This window comes from Salminus brasiliensis, chromosome 4, assembly GCF_030463535.1.
Source record: "Salminus brasiliensis chromosome 4, fSalBra1.hap2, whole genome shotgun sequence".
Classification (NCBI taxonomy): domain Eukaryota; kingdom Metazoa; phylum Chordata; class Actinopteri; order Characiformes; family Bryconidae; genus Salminus; species Salminus brasiliensis.
Genome location: NC_132881.1, coordinates 27494691 through 27510939, shown reverse-complemented (window position 1 = coordinate 27510939; position 16249 = coordinate 27494691). Strand labels below are relative to the sequence as shown.

The following is a 16249-nucleotide window of genomic DNA, read 5'->3' as shown; positions in this document are numbered from 1 at the left end:
GATCTGAGAGCTTGAATCTCTTGGGTGCCCAAATGTTTGCATGACCTGCTATTCCTTTACTAAAAACAGCGATACTGACTTATGTATTTGTGTTTATTTGCAGGTAAAGGGGATTAGTTGCAACATCCATTAAAAGCCATTTCCATCATTATGTTCAGTGTAATAAGGTGTTGGGGATGGACTTTTCAGCACATCTGACCACATATTTTGTTGCTAATAGAAAAAACTTTTTTTTTTCATATTATATTATTAAAAACATAATTTTATTCCAAGGTATTTGTAATGACACATGTGTGTGTGAGTGTGTGTTCACTACCAGATGGGTTAAATGCGGAGGACACATTTCGCTGTACAGTGTACACTGTACAGTGACAAATACGTGCACCTTTACCTTTACCTTTTTACCTTAATGACAATATAGATAGAATATACTCTTCACTTTTTCTAAACCCTTTGGGTACACTACATGACTTTTAGACTAACGGTTATAAAAAAAGACTGAGTATCTCACACTTCCTGGCTGAGTTTTGCTGATTTTTATGGTTACTTTAAAAATGTCTTTTGCACTAAATGACTAGAGATCATCCACCAAACCGAACATGTTGTGGGTGGAAAGACAGGGTTAGCATGGTCTGTACAGACTGCAGAGGTAGTTGGAGGGAAGTAGCACAGCACATATTTGGAGGCTACCCTACATACAAGGCTTGGAATATGAATTTCCATTCCATCTTAAATGTACCTGCAGCATTGGACATGTACTAGCACCAGAATGTAGCTGCTGCATTATTTAAGGTGGAACGTACAATTTAAATAAGAAACGTTTTCACTGGATGTTGACCCAATGGACCCATTCAGATTGAGTGGCAGCTTGAGTGGACCAGTGGACCACTGCATGAAATGCGATCAGGAGGTCGGGAGCCTGCTCCCCTCACACACTACACGATTCTCTCTCCAACTGTCAACTCTGACTGATGAAAAATCTGCAGACTAGAGCCAACCAGCACAGACTCAGCCAGACTTGCATACCCTTAGACCAGACTTGTAACTCGGGTTAAGGTTACATAGTGTACATAGTGCAAAAACTTACTGCTGCAATTTACAGTATTGACATTTTACATTACATTTCAGGTAGAGGTGTGTAGTATACTTACAGGATGCAGAGCCATGACTGTTGGTACTGGATGCCCGTGGCCGTCGCTGTCACACACTGCAGCGTCTCAGACAGTAGGTGCACTGTGTGGTGGGAGAGGGTTGGGGTTAAATTAGGAGAGGGGGTTGATTGGGGTTTTAGACAGGTGGCTGGGGCAAAGGCTTAGGAACATGCAGGGTCAGATAAGAAAAAAAAAAAAAAGATTTACAGAACAACAATAAATCATGGGTAATGCAGCTGGATCTCCCATTCTCTGGGAAAGCCAGCTGATGGACAGAAACACGTCGAAAATAAAACTGCATGCAATGATAAAAAACATTAGTCATTTATCACAATTCCTCTGGTGAAAAGGTCAGTGCAGACCATAGCATGAAAAAAGAAGCAGGTTTAGAGCAGCAAGGCATCGGAAGGCCTACACATAACACTGCAGCCCAAGTGAGTGACAATGAAGACCTTTCCGAGGACAGTGGCAAATGTTTAATTCAAATTAATCAATCTATGTGAGTGTGTGAGTGTGTGCCCTGTCCTCTGTCTTACGAAGGTATGAGCTGCCTAGCATACTAAGCAAGAGGACCATAAGAGCGTGTGTGTGTGTGTGTGTGTGTATGTATGTGTGTCCTCTGGCAGAGGTGACAGGTGTGAGCTGCTCAGCATGGCCGGCAGGAACAGTGTGTGTGCGCGCCTGTGCATGTGTGTATGTGTGTGAACTGTTTAGCGAGCAGGATGGATGTCTCTGGCACACAGTCACACTGTCTCATCAATAAGACATCACACACTCACATCCAGGACTGATGGGTATCACCATGACAACACACTCAGTACCATCCAGAAAGAGGGAGAAAGAAAAAGGGCAGGAGAAAGTAAGAAAGGAAGCAGTGGAATGATACTCATTCTAGAGATGGGCAGGGTATGATGCTGGAACGCAGACGATGTGAAGAATCTTTTTACAGTAGTTAGATCAATATCTTCACTATGTGGACAAAAATATTGGGACAACTGCACATTCATTGTTTCTTCAGAAATCAAGGGTATTTAAAAAAGTTCATCCTGCTTTTGTTGGAGTAACTATCTCTACTGTCCAGGGAAGGCTTTCTTCTAGACCTTTTTTAAGCACTGCTATGAGGATTTGATTGCATTCAGTGACAAAAGTGTTAGTGAGGTTGGGATGTTGGATGATCACCACCCACCTCAAACCCAACTCTTTCCAAAAGTATTGGATGGAGAACCATCATTACAGAGAATGCAGTTCCACTGCGCCACATTTCACATATTTTCTCTTCATGTTACAATAGCCTCTTCTTTTAGACTGTAAGACATCAGCCTCTTAAATGATCAAAGTTTAAACAGTCTAATTACTATAATTAATCTAAGCTTTAAAAAGATTACATGCTTATATATATTGCTTTCTCTGCCCCCTCTTTTTTAAAAGTAGTTTTTTAAATATATGAACCGATTTCTTTTTTTTTTATCCTCGCCTTGCTTTCTAACATCGCTGCACAGTTCTCAAAATTTCCGAGACAGGCAATTTCCTTCATCGTCACTCCGATCAATTTGTTTTCTGAAACATTTTTGAGTGCTTGGTTTAGTTTAGTTTGCTCAGATTTAACTGAACAGAAATAATGTTTTTCTAATTCTAATTAATTCTAAATTCTAATTAAAGTAATTAAAGTGCCTCATGTAGTTTGTGAAAAGCTGTACAATGTAGTATGACAGGCTGCGTTACAAATGTGGTCCAAATGAAACTTAAATCATTTTTGTAACTTTTTTGACAGAATATTTAAGAATAGTCTTATTTACCTTTTTATTAAGAACGGTGCGTAATAACTGACTTTCTATAAGAATCTTTCTGGGTTTTTTTTTTTTTTAGGAAAGTTTTTGTGAATCCACCCACCAATAGTTTATTTAGGCCTGGCAGGAGAACATATGTAACAAAGGAACATTCTTTAAAAGAAATTAGACATGAACATTAATGAGTTATGGGAGAATCACAAAATGTAAAAGTTTTAATTTAGGAATTCAGGAAGAAAGACAATTAGGCAAGCAGTAACGGGATTAGAGAAACAGTAATTAGACTACGCTTGTTTTACACGTCTATTATCTTTACCATCATGTCTAACAAGTATAAGACTATTTCAGCCATACCCTACAGATCACTGCTACTACAGAATGTGAGCAAGTCCCAGCCTTGCTGCAGGATCAGGCCTGCCTGGTTCTATGGAGGTCATGCCAGACAAAATAAACTTATGCTACCCTGGAATCGGGAAAAATAGGATTGGATTAATGTGTGGTTCTAGGAGAACAAATATATCATAAACAACAATAACAAAAATGTTTCTTTAATATTTCTACCAAATTTTATAACAAACACTGCAGATCTGCTGGTCAGGAACAAGGCAGTGAATGTGTAAAATGAATATACACATTTCTATTCTCCAATATGTAGCTACATCTTTTTGTTGTAAATTAATAAAATAACGAAATACCTATAATTTAAAAACAAATAATGTGCATGTAAGGGGGTTTTAGATTATAAAGGATTTTTTAAATGCTACTTCTTTTTATGATTTCTGAGAACTTCACGGTAAGAGTGACCTTAGTACTCTCCAGCTGTGTGCTCTCATTGTTTGCCAAATAAATCAAAATCTCTAGCTTGTCTGATAGTGACAGGTTCTATTTACAAAAATGTTTGATTATTGAACATCCACTGGGTGTAAATGTTCAGCTAGGTCAGAGACTTTCTCCAGTACCATGTTTCATTTGGAAACACATCACAGCACTAAAGGTACTGAAAATGAAAATGCAGGTATTATAAATTGCACAGGCTAGGAGGGACTGCAGAGGTGGAATTACTAGTCACGTTTTTGTGATGATTGATCACTGTTAGTCCTGTCAAAAAACTTCATAAATCAGACTGGTCTACAGTGGCCATGCTTACCAAGGTACCGAGACCTTTAGAAAGCCTGGTATAATAAAAACAAACCACAAAGAACCACAAAGTGTTTTTCGAGCAATGTCTTAGAAGAATCAATTCTGGATTCATAAAGAACCATTTTTGTAAAAAAGACATGTGTGAAGAACCTTTAAAGGGTTTAAACAAGTCGTTCTTCACACTTCACACATCTCGTTCACAAAAAAGGTTCTTAATCGTTATGGCATCACGTAAAGTACCCTTTGTAGTGTACATATACACTATACACTATACACTATGGGACAACTGCTCATTCATTGTTTTTTTCTGAAATAAAGAGTATTAAAAAGAGCTTATTCTGCTTTTGTTGGAGTAACTGTCTCTACTGACCAGGGAAGACTTTCCACTAGATTGTATTGTAGCATGAGGATATCACTGCAAAAGCGTTAGTGAGGTCAGGTTGTTCATAACCCCACCTCATTCCCAACCCTCCTCAAAAGTATTGGATGGAGCACCACCATCATTCCAGGGTTCCACTGCTCCACAGCTCAATGCTGGGGGCTTTATATCCTCTAGCCTACACCTGGCATTAGGCATGGTGTCAACAGGTTCAGGTTTATCTATACCAGAGAGTCCTATTCTATTGGCATAGGACACATAGCTGTGTGTGAGTGCATTTGCACATCTGTGTCAGCAATGGGTGCCGCTGAACGCATTCGTTAAAAGAGGTGTCCACAAACATTTAGCCATATAGTGTAGTTTGTACAAGTGTCCCTTATATCCACAAAACTGAGCTTAATTTGAAAGGCTTTCTCACATTCCTTCAAGTGATTTTGTTTTCCGAATGAATTAATCATTTATGAATTACTGCTTCTTTATACGCTCCATCTCAAATCACTAATCAGTGCACGGTGCCAGTATTGTTTGCAAAAGCAAGCATGTTTCTAGTCATTATTTTGGCTTAGACTCCAGCAAATATTTTGCAAATATTCTGCAGAAATTGTTAAAAACCCAAGACTAGATTACGAAAGTCAGTTTAGCCTATTATGCAAAATTGCCCAAAATCCAATAATGTGGAAATTCTTTTTTGCTCAGAATAAGCCAAGCAATCTAAAGGGTAAAGATTTTTGAATGACTGACTCATGGATTGAGAAATATAGGCCAAAACATAAGACGCTGTGCTAGAGTGCCACCATCAGGGCTACTGGGGTCACTCCCTTAACCTGAGCAGTGCCTGAGTACTGCACCTTTCCAGATAATGTGGTGTTTCTATGCCCTATGGCCTGCACTGTCCACTGCATTTTAGTGTGAGAATGAAATCTGTGAACAGATGAAGAGATGGACAGATGGACTGTCTGGGGGCTGACAGAATGCTTAGTACATGGTGCACACATTTCATTTCATGTGGGGTCCTAATTAAGTCCAAAGAGAGCATTCTGATCATGAACACACATATACATTCTCACTGCAGATTGAGAACACACACACTCATACTCGCTCACTTACATATACACATTTACAGAGAGGCATTGTCATTGACATTCAGACCATCCACCAGACACTACTTAGTATAAACTCGCATGCTTCAGATCAGCCACCACCACCCTCACCACAGCACCCCCCACACACTCCAAGTATAATAATCAGAGCTTTGAACTGCTGGATGGAATTACATGCTTTTTACACACACATACATACACTCACACACACACACACACACACAAATAAACAGAGTTGCATATCCACAGATACAGAACACCAAACACAATGTATCGATGTAAATATGGGAGTGTGTTTGTGTATGTGTGACAGTGTGTCTAAGAGACATACGATATGAGAGATTTTTGTCTAAAGGCCTGAATGTAGACAGCTATATTCAAGGCAGCAGAACAGGACACAAATCCTGAGGATTTGTCCTGAGGTACAGCAGACAGCATAGCTGAACAGTCTGAAAACAGACCATTTCACTTCAAATAACTAAAGGTGCCCTAGAATGGAGAACTGTATTCATAGTTGATGTGAGATTTGATACCATAGCTGAATAATGAGAGTTCAGTACAGTGGCACACCATAAACCCCAAACACTGTTGTCTCTTCTTTCAAAAGGAAATACGGTATAACCAAAAAAAGCTTTTTTTTATTCACACCCCCAAACTGTACACACATCCAGCCTACTAGCAAAAGCCTTTAAGGCTAAATGCAATGGCTACTTTAGGAAAATATAGAATCGAGGCTAAAAAGGCTAAAAGCTAACACTAGGCCGCCCTTATCTGGTCAATCTAGTGTGGCTGGAGGCAGCCGGGGGAAATGCATGTTAAGTGCTGCAACCTAGTAGTGGCTAAAAAAAAAAGGCTAACAGCTATCGCTAGGTAGAGCGTCAAAAAAGTAGTTTATCAGAGGAAGCCAGGAAAGTGTTTGAGTACTGACTAAAAGATAACCCAACCGACTGTCTACAAGCTCTTCAACTATCTACCCTCACACTATGTTGAGAAGACACAGAGACAATAGCAATGCTTTCCGGTAAGTTTTTTATGCTACAGTGCTAGGTTATGCTGTGCGGCTCCTGTGGGCCGTCACGGTGACATCAACCAGCCAGCAAAAGCAGGGCTTACTTTTTTCTGTTTTCTGGAGTCCTCCGTAAAAGGAAAATTAACAGGGTACCAGGGAACGAACATGGTATGCAAGTATTTTTCAGCCTAAGTCACAGACTTACTATTTATACATCAAAAAGAAACCTAAAATACTGACTTCTATGGCACCTTTAATCAGAGGAAAAAACAAATGATCTAAAGATGTAATAAATTCTGTTTATACTGTTTACATGACGCTGATACAGGCTGTTCAGCAACCAAATCTGACCACAATCGACAGCATGTTTCTATTGACCACACTCAAACAAACCCAATAGAAACATCAACACAGAGGGGGAAAACAGATGGAGGGAGGAATGTCTCGCAGCGACGACGGAGCCAGGTCACGTCCGACCGCATGCCCTTACCATTATCACAGAAAAGGAAACTTGGCGACCTGTCTGCGTGAGAGAATCAGAGACACAGACACACTCAGAGTTCAGAGGCCACAGGGGAGAGGAGAGGAAAGGGTTAAAGGTTAAACACAAGGCACAGAAACACACCAGGTGAGTCCCAGACATGAGCATTTAGTAAGCAGGGAAACATCCCTCTCACACACAGAAAATTCAGATGAGCCACCCACACAGGTTCACACGCGTACACACACTCCCTCTCTCTTTAATTGGGACTGGGCTGTCAGGCAGATGCTGAGGGTCTCTGATAACTGTCTTCTAACCCATATGAAATATGAATATGATTTTTCTCCACAATCCTTCATTGTGCTTGTGTCTTAGCTTGAATACGATCTGATGGAACTCACGATTTCTGCTTCTTCGTTCTCGTCTGACTATAATTTGATCTGCTGCTCGCTGATAAGGCTTGTGTGTGTGTGTGTGCGTGTGTGTGTGTGTGCGCATGCTCGAGTGTGTGAGTGTGCGTGGACGTGAGCGCAGTGGAAACATTTCTCACGAGCAAACACATCACATGCAATGAAGACTCTCACAATTAGCCTCCATTCATGGCTTCACCACAGAAGATCATCAAACATTATCATATTCATGATGTTCACATTCCACAGCCCAATCACACTTCAGCTAATTTGCATGCTCTCAGAGCCATGTCATTAATAAGATTCTCTCTCACATGTAAGCTGGGTATCCTAGCAACAGGGGAGAGGGGAAATGGATCATCCCTGTGATTCTGTAACAAGTCAATCAACCAATCATCATCTGGGTTTTTCTTTTTCGGAACATCTTCATATGGCTGAAACTCGGACAGGAAATGAAACGGTGACAATTCCCTGATAATTCTAAAGATAAAAGAGTCGTAAGTGAAAATGCCCGATGAAATCCTGGAACCTGCTACAACACTCCGTCAAAAAGATGGGTTGAAAATGACATCTTACATGCAGCCTGAGAGGCTGCGGCAGCTACATTTACATAATGCAAACTCATGAATGCTTAATGAATTTCACTCTGGTTTAAGGAACATTTAGAAGGGATTAGGCAAATTAATGAAGAACAATCCCAATGAGATCCATCAAAGTAGGAAATAATGGGCAGAGTCTGGAAAAATACCAGGAGACACGCTAACACACACACACACACACACACACACTCACACTCAAACACTCGCGCACACACAGAGCTGTCAAAACCGTCTGACTTCTGGTGGTACAAACATCTGAGAGAAGGAGGTCATGTAGAATGCTGAGGGAAAACCTCAGTTTCTCCGGAAAAAAAAGGGCTCTCTCGCTCTCTTTACTGTCTCTATCATCAAGAAGTACGAAGAACAGTATTAAAGCACATCACAGCGCATTAATTGGGTAAGCTCTGCTGATCAACTCATGTCTCAAGTTTCTCATGTGCGAAGAAGCACTCTAATTTCCTCGTCCCCAAATCTGAAAATAGCCTACATTTAATCCACAGTAAAAAAAAAAAAAAAACAACCATGATAATTGCTACTTCAAACCAACTGTGTGGTGACATTCCTTCATTAATGACTAATGTAATAACGACAGACTATCCGCTTTTGCCTGCACTGAGCCTTCCTGAGCTTAGACAGTTCTTCCTGGTAAAGAGTGTGGAACTTCAGAAATCAAAGCATGGCAAGATCATTTGAGTATAGCACATAATTGTGTGTGGAGAACAAATGACACGACTGCATATCTACAATTTTCAGAACAAGCCTGGAACCTTGAGGGAAAGACGAGAAGTTCCACCAGCTGCAAATACTGTGTTGCACATCAGAAGGCAATTACTGTAGGTACATAGAAAAGCTTGTGTGAGGTTTATTCTGTGAACATGTGCAAACCAACAGTGCTGTGAAATATTTGTGATAGATTTGGTAATTAGCTGTATTGGTGTAGTATTGATCTGTGAAAAAAAAAAAATTAATTTGTGGTTCAGTGGTAGAATCCGGTTCCTATCCAATGCAGTGAGCGGCAGTTTTTAAGTGTGGCGTAGTGGCTTGGTTTTTGGTCTTTGCCTTGTAGGGGGCTGTGGTGGCTTAGTGGTTAGCGCACTGGGTTATCAATGACAGGGAAATGGGTTTGATACCTGGGTTCACCCAGCTGCCACTGTTATGTTTACTAAGGTGTATGTGGTTGAAGGCAGAAGTCCAATTCTATCTGTGTCCAGCACAGGTTGTCTTTGTCACTGTAATAATGAGCAAGCTTTTGGTAAAGGGCTCTGCCTCATAAGAAAAATTGCAACCCATCTGAGACTGGCTACACTATTAAAATAAAGACGCTTCAAATGGTTCTTTGAGCCATGCCTTAGAAAAACCACTTTTGGTTCCATAAAGTATGCATGAGATGTTTGGGTGCGAAGAACCTGAAAACCTGGCAAAGGATCTATTAAAAATGTTCTTGGAAGCAATTCAATCCATAACAGTGTCATTTAAAATTGGTTCTGTCTGGAACTTGTTTTCTCAGGGATTAGATGTTGTTTTGGTGCATCCTGTTCCTCAGAACACACCCGATCCCAGTTGAAACTTGCAGAGTGAGTGCAGGATGGTGCAACACTAACTGAGGCTCATGTCCTGGCATGTAGGCTGGTGTCCTCTGGGACGGTATGACAGTTACAGTGAGTGGTGATGTGTAAATGCGTGATCACTGGTGAGCCATTATCACCTGACTGCACTGTCTCAGGTCGCGCAGAACCATGCCTGACCCCTAACCCCTGCCCGACACATTCCAGATTAGGGTTGGTGGGTAGCCGACGGGGGGAGACGGTGGACTTCGTAGCTGTCAAAATGCTGCCAAAAGCTTTCCTCTTAATTTTGTCACCACTTTCAAAATACAGCTTTTCTTTTCTTGCACCCCAGGTGACTCCTCCTGTTTGTCCTAACATCTCTATTTCTGTCTGCTTTTGTGCTGCTCCTCTTTCAAATGTTAAGTCAAGATTATTTGAGTGCTACGAAATGAGGAAGCTGCTCTTGGTCACTAAAAGGAGTGGTCTGAATGATAGCTGTCAGAGGCAGCGCTTAGCGTCCTCAGCGTGTCAGTCAGACCTGCACTCTTTGCTAATGCCCTGGTGGACTAACCTTTTATTTGCTTTATTCCGAAATTCAAACACACATCTCTCTTCCTGCACCTTCTCTCCCTCTCTCAGACTCACACACTCAACTACACACGCATCCCTGCACACTCACCGTTGACCTCCTGCGAGCCGGCATCAGTGAAGAGGGAGCTCATGATCTCCTCAAAGTTGCAGCCGGGCTCGGCTGTGTGCGGGTCCTGGGAGATGTGCCGGAGCATGGTCTTCAGCACGTCGTCCAGCGACGCCTCGTCTTCATGCAGAAGAATGCTCGCCCTCTCCAGAAAGCCATCCAGGTCCCTGTGGGCTCTTACCTCCTCCTCAAAGTTCATCAGCTTTACATACTGATAACACACAGACACATAGCAGATAAGCATACACACATTCAAAGGCTAAGGTTAATGGAAGACCTTTGATAACAAAGAAAGGAAATAGCCTCTGAAACCTTGGTCTGTATGTTTCTACAATCTTATGCAAAAGTTTGGGCACCCTTAGCCAACATTGTGTGGTTTTTAATTGAGAAGTAGTTAACACAGGCTCTGTGGCTAATAAAAAATAAAACACTATTTTCAGGAGCTCAGAGTGGCTCAGTGGTCTAATGCGCTACCAATATGGTCGGGGGTTCGCAAGTTTAAATCCCAAACCCATGTCGCTTTGCCATCAGCAGGCAGAGTCCAAGAGAGCACAATTAGGTAGATGGCGCTCTCTTCCCTCATCACTCTCGCAGTGATGTTGGCCGGCACAGGCGTCTGTTAACTGGTGGGCTCGAGATGGGGGTCCAGTGCTTTCCTCCTAGCGTTCAAGCAGTTCAGGAGCATTGCTAGTGCTAGGGGGAGCTATGAATAGAGTGGGGTCAATTGGCAGCTCCAAACTGGAAGAAAAAGGGGAGAATTTAAACAAAAAAACACTAGTTCCAAGATATCCCTAGATCATCTTGCACTCACAATTTTTTTCCCTCAGGGGATTGTGAGGGTCATTCCATAAGCTTCAGTGTGTCTTCAGGTAGTCCATGGTGGTTCTGAGGTATGTTTTGAATTAATACTAGAAGTCAACGTCATCTCAGCTCAGTCCTTTAAACTAATACATGTTTATTACATAGTTGTGATGTTATAATGATGCTATAAGTACATTGCTGAATATACCACTTTAGCTAGTGTAACACCTTTTCTTGCTTAGTGTTATTTAATGTTTGATGTTTATTATTGCACCAAGGGATCAACGAAATTTCAATCCTGTGTATGTCCATATTGCAGTTTTGACAATAAAGCTGACTTAAAGACTTTGAGACACCTGCATAGTCTCACAAGTTTGATCTGGATTTCCTAGAATCAATTCTTCTCTCCACCCGTGCAATATTGCCTAGGCCATTGGTGACAACGCAACCCTAAGTTGCCCCAAAATATGTCAAAATGTTTGTAATGTAATGTAATGAATCTTTTTTATGACTCTTCCATGAAGATGTTTGTGTTTGTGCAATCAATGATGCACAGTGGGATGGCGCACCACCACTCCTGATACCGCTAAACCTCACTACAAGTTCCTGACACACGGGAGTCACATGGGAGTTTTAATTTGACCGTCTTACCAACAAAAGAGCAGTTCTCGCCATGAGTTTTCTTGATCTTTCAGATCTCGTCTTGACCTCCACAGTTCCCCTGAATTTCCATTTCTTAATAACATTCAGCACCACATAAACTGCAAGCTGATAACACTAGATGTTTTTGTAGCCTTCGCCTGCCTTGTAGTCATCGATTACTTTTATTTTCAGATCTTCAGACAGTCGCTTAGAGAGGCCCATGTTTGATGAGTGTTACTTTTGAAGTTAAAGTTTTGAAGAGTTCAAAAATTTATAAAACAATAAAGGCAGCCTCATTTATCTTTTATATAGTGCCAGAAAGCAAAGAGAACACGAGCCCTTCGTGCTGATCTATTTTACTACTCAAAATATGAAGACAGAAAAAACAGTCACCTATACGTGACCGTTTCGGGCCCATTTTGGAGACATGAGGTTTTGTTATGACACTGATATTAATATTGCATATAACCATGCATTAACTAGCAACACCTGTATAATGCTGTCAGTGTGTGGAGGTAACAAAAGTCTCTTACTCTTCGTGACGTGTTGAGCAAGACACAGCCATGGACATCTGAATCTGGGAGAGGAGAGAGGAAAGAAGAGAGTGGACGTGTGAAGGAGTGAGAGTAGCAACTTTGGAAACTGAGACAGCTCCTAAAACAATGTGATGGAGGAGGACACACACTCTTGTTTCCTACTGAGGAGTTTTGTAAGGTCTGAAAAAAACAAAAACATAACAAGTACACACAGTACAAAACGTACAGACAGCCCAGAGGATCAACTTGTTCCCCCTGAACACAGAACACTCCCTCAAATACCTAATCTCCAAAACACAAGTACAGTCACTGAGTAAAGAACTACTGCTCTTTTCCACTCCAGTTTATCACTCAGCACAGCACAGGCTCGTTCAAACACATACACTGTCACAGCATTAGCACATGCACGTGCCCGTGTGTATGCGTCTGTGTCTATGGGGGTGCCCACAAGCATGTGTGTGTTCACGTGTCCCTGCTTGCCCCTGTTTGCACCCTGTTCTGTATTGTCCTCTGGTTTATCCAGAGTTCAGCTTAAAAGTCTCACAGAAAGGCTGCACACTTAGTGCTCGTCCATATAGAGATTATATAAAGCAGAGAGCCTTTATCACAGAGAGATCCCCCTCTCCTGCATGCTCCCGGAGCAGGAAGTCCTGCCTGCAGAGAGATATTCAGAATGGATTACCACGGCCCGCCGCTGACTCCTCCTCTGCCTCTGCTCTCAGATTATAGAACTGCTGGAATGGGTTTAGGATTAAAAGGGGAACTTTGAGAATAAAAGCCCTGGTTTAAAAGCAGAACTTTGGGTTTTAATGAGGAGTAAGACTATGTGTTAAATTAATAGGGTTACATAACCCCTGAGCCGTTTTTAATGGCTTATCGCTGTCGTTTGAAACTGCTCATTTTGGTATCTCCCTGTATTCCTCTGTATTTTAGAGGTGCGAGCTCTGTGTATATTTTCAGTTATTTCCAGCTTGCCGTTCGTATTTACTGCCTCAAAAGAAAATCATCTCATGCACCACTAAGCAAATGCAGTCCAATCCAATCAAATCAAATTGTCTAACTCATACTTGTACCAAATACAATCTAATGTAACCTAAATGTCTAAATAATGGTCAAATAATCCAATCTAATCTTTAATTCATAGTTTAAAAAATCTAAATCATGGTTAACAAAACTGATCTAATGTCATTTTTAGTTCATAGTTAATCAAACATTGCATAATCTAATATAATGTAACCATCTAAATCATGGTTAACCAAAACAATCTAATCTAATCTTCTCAACCACGTACAATCTAATGTAAACTGACCATCTACAGCATGCTTAAACAAAACAATCTAATCTGATCGGCCAATTTATAGTTAACCACAAAATCTAATGTAATATAACCACCAAAATCATGGTTAACTAAAACAATCCAGTCTAATCCAGTCACGTGTTTACATTTGGTAGTTAGCTGGTTAATCAGAATGAAATCCGATTGCTCTGTGGGATGGAATATGTAAAATACGTGTGTTTCTGGATGTACTGGGAGGGGTTTTGGTTGTTAAATGCGTCTTGGAGAAACGGATGTGTTAACACTGGTACAACATGTGACTCAAATGCATCTCAGACCACTGCCTAAGGTGGTTTGAGTGATTGTTTTTTTGTATGAACAGAATCATGGGTGCATTTACACTATAACTTGTATGTGGCTTGGCCTTATCCAGACATAATCCTGACACTCAAGAAGTGAATAGGTATAAATAGGGTCTAATGCACGGTTAACTAAATACAATCGAATCTAATCTCTTTTTCAAATAATATTTAATCCAACACACTCCAGTCTATTTAGAATTAATCTAATTCAAGGTGATTTAATCTAATCTAATTGTCTCATTCTGCATTAACCAAGCACAAGCTAATTGTGGGCAGTGGTGGCTCAGTGGTTAGCACACTGGGCTATTGATAACTGAGTTGGGTTGATAGCCGGGTTCAGTAAACTGCCATTGAGCAAGGCCCTTAACCCTCTCTGCTGCTGCGACAGCAGCCCGCAACTCCAGGCATGTGTGCTCACTATATCACTGTGTGTGTGCTTACTAGTGTGTGTGTTCACTGCATGGATGGATTAAAGGCAGAGGCCAAATTTCATCTGTGTCTTAAATGGTGTGATAATATGATTGTCTTCTGTCTTTTAATTGAATCTAACAGTCCAATTAATGTTTTACTAATCTTTCGTCTAATTACGAGTTAATCTATCTAATTTATTCTAAATTATTAATCTAATTCAATCACAATGAAACAATTTACAATTAATCGTACAATGCTACCTAATCTAACCACTAAATCCAGGGTTAAGCATACATAGTCCAAACTACTTTAAGCTAACAGCATTCAAATATATATTTTTATTCGCTCAAAAATATTAAGAACATTTTATGATAGATGAACAAAAGTAATCAGATCAAAGCTTAAAACCACTTCTAATCCACCTCTAAAACACTTTTATTTTTCACAGTGTGTCTATTCATGTCTTATCTAATTTATTCTAATTTAATCACCTAATTCATAGTTAAAGTGCTTTATTGTTTATCGACACATTTTTTTAAGATGCTAAAGACAGGTTAAATTTTAAAAATGCCCCCCTGAACTAAAACAGAACACAGATACAAATTTAGCATCTGGTTAAAACTAGCAGGTGTTCACTGCGCCTGGCTGCGTCTATACAAGATAGCTCCAGATTAACAACAGCCGTCAGTGGTCAGCAGTTAAGCCGGGCACAAGAACAGCAGACTTCCAGTCCACCGCAGGTGATCACACCTTTGACGGTAGATAACCGTCATCTTGCCATCACAAAACGTTGTCTCTAAAAGTTGCCCCCCATTAAGGTCTCAAACTTACACACGCGCGCACACTTCACCGGGTTGGGCTGCAGTGTGTCAGAAGACTGGAGTGTGCTTTTAATCCCGACGAGTGCTGACGGGTATGTGCTGGGGCTGACGAAGCGTCGGCTCGGATGAGACAACGTGTGAACAAACCCCTCGCACGCTGATATGAGCATATCTAATGCTGCGCAGGACTCGCTGGAGCAGAAAAGTGAACATTAAAATTGGACTGAGCATATTTGTTTGAACAGAGCTGGTTACTGCAGTTGGACTGGAACACGCCCTGTCCACTCACATCTAATCAAACTGCTTCACTTTACGTTCGCAGTGTGTTGACAAAGAAAAAACTGTAAACGCACTGTACATCACCAAATAGTCCAGGAAAATGGACTTGCTGGCTTTGCTACAACCCACAAAAATACTTATATATACTTATTTATATATAAATACGTTTTACTTATGAAAGAAATCATCATTAGTTTAATAAACTGTTAGTTAACTGTTGAGTGGGTGATGAGCTAACTTTCAATTATATTGATATAAAGATCATATGTGTGTCATTGCTGTCACAAAAAACCCTTTTGCCTAATATAATATTATGAATTATACATGAAGCATTGATCACGAATCATGATGAATGAACTAACTGAAATGCCCCAAAATGACCTGGAACAAAATACGTTTCCACTGACCTCTATTGAAAGTTAGTTCTTTGGAAATACAAGATTTTAGCCTTATCCAATGATGTGAAAAAATAGGACACCCTATTATATTATATTTACATTTATGGCATTTAGCTGATGCTCTTATCCAGAGCGACTTACAAGTTTATTCATATTACAGAGGTGGGCCAATGTAGTGTTAGGAGTCTTACCCAAGGACTCTTATTGGTGTAGCACAGCATAGTCACCCAGACTGGGAATCGAACCCCAGTCTCCCACATGGTGTGGTAGCTCAGTGGCAGGTAGTGGTGTTATCTGTTGCGCCACACCAACCACATGGTTAAACACTATTAAACACCAGCTACTAGAGAATGGGATATCCTGGGATAATATATTTGGGGGCAACAGTAGCTACTAGGGCATAGGGCATCCTAACCTTTTCCT

At 40.7% G+C, this 16249-nt stretch overlaps 1 protein-coding gene across 6 annotated transcripts in view; it reads right to left on the bottom strand.

The window, feature by feature from the left end:
• Positions 1 to 16249, bottom strand: part of slc4a11 (solute carrier family 4 member 11) — a 77081-nt gene that overhangs the window by 20409 nt on the left and 40423 nt on the right. For 4 of the 6 annotated variants that reach the window (XM_072677823.1, XM_072677820.1, XM_072677822.1 and 1 more), the window contains exons 4-7: positions 12277 to 12320; positions 10283 to 10511; positions 7057 to 7089; positions 1152 to 1233 (exon numbers count right to left, since the gene is read on the bottom strand). In XM_072677823.1, the coding sequence (XP_072533924.1) occupies positions 1152 to 1233; positions 7057 to 7089; positions 10283 to 10511; positions 12277 to 12320 (388 nt within the window). The remainder of the gene's footprint in view (positions 1 to 1151; positions 1234 to 7056; positions 7090 to 10282; positions 10512 to 12276; positions 12321 to 16249) is intronic. The other 2 variants (XM_072677821.1, XM_072677825.1) reach the window with 1 other exon arrangement.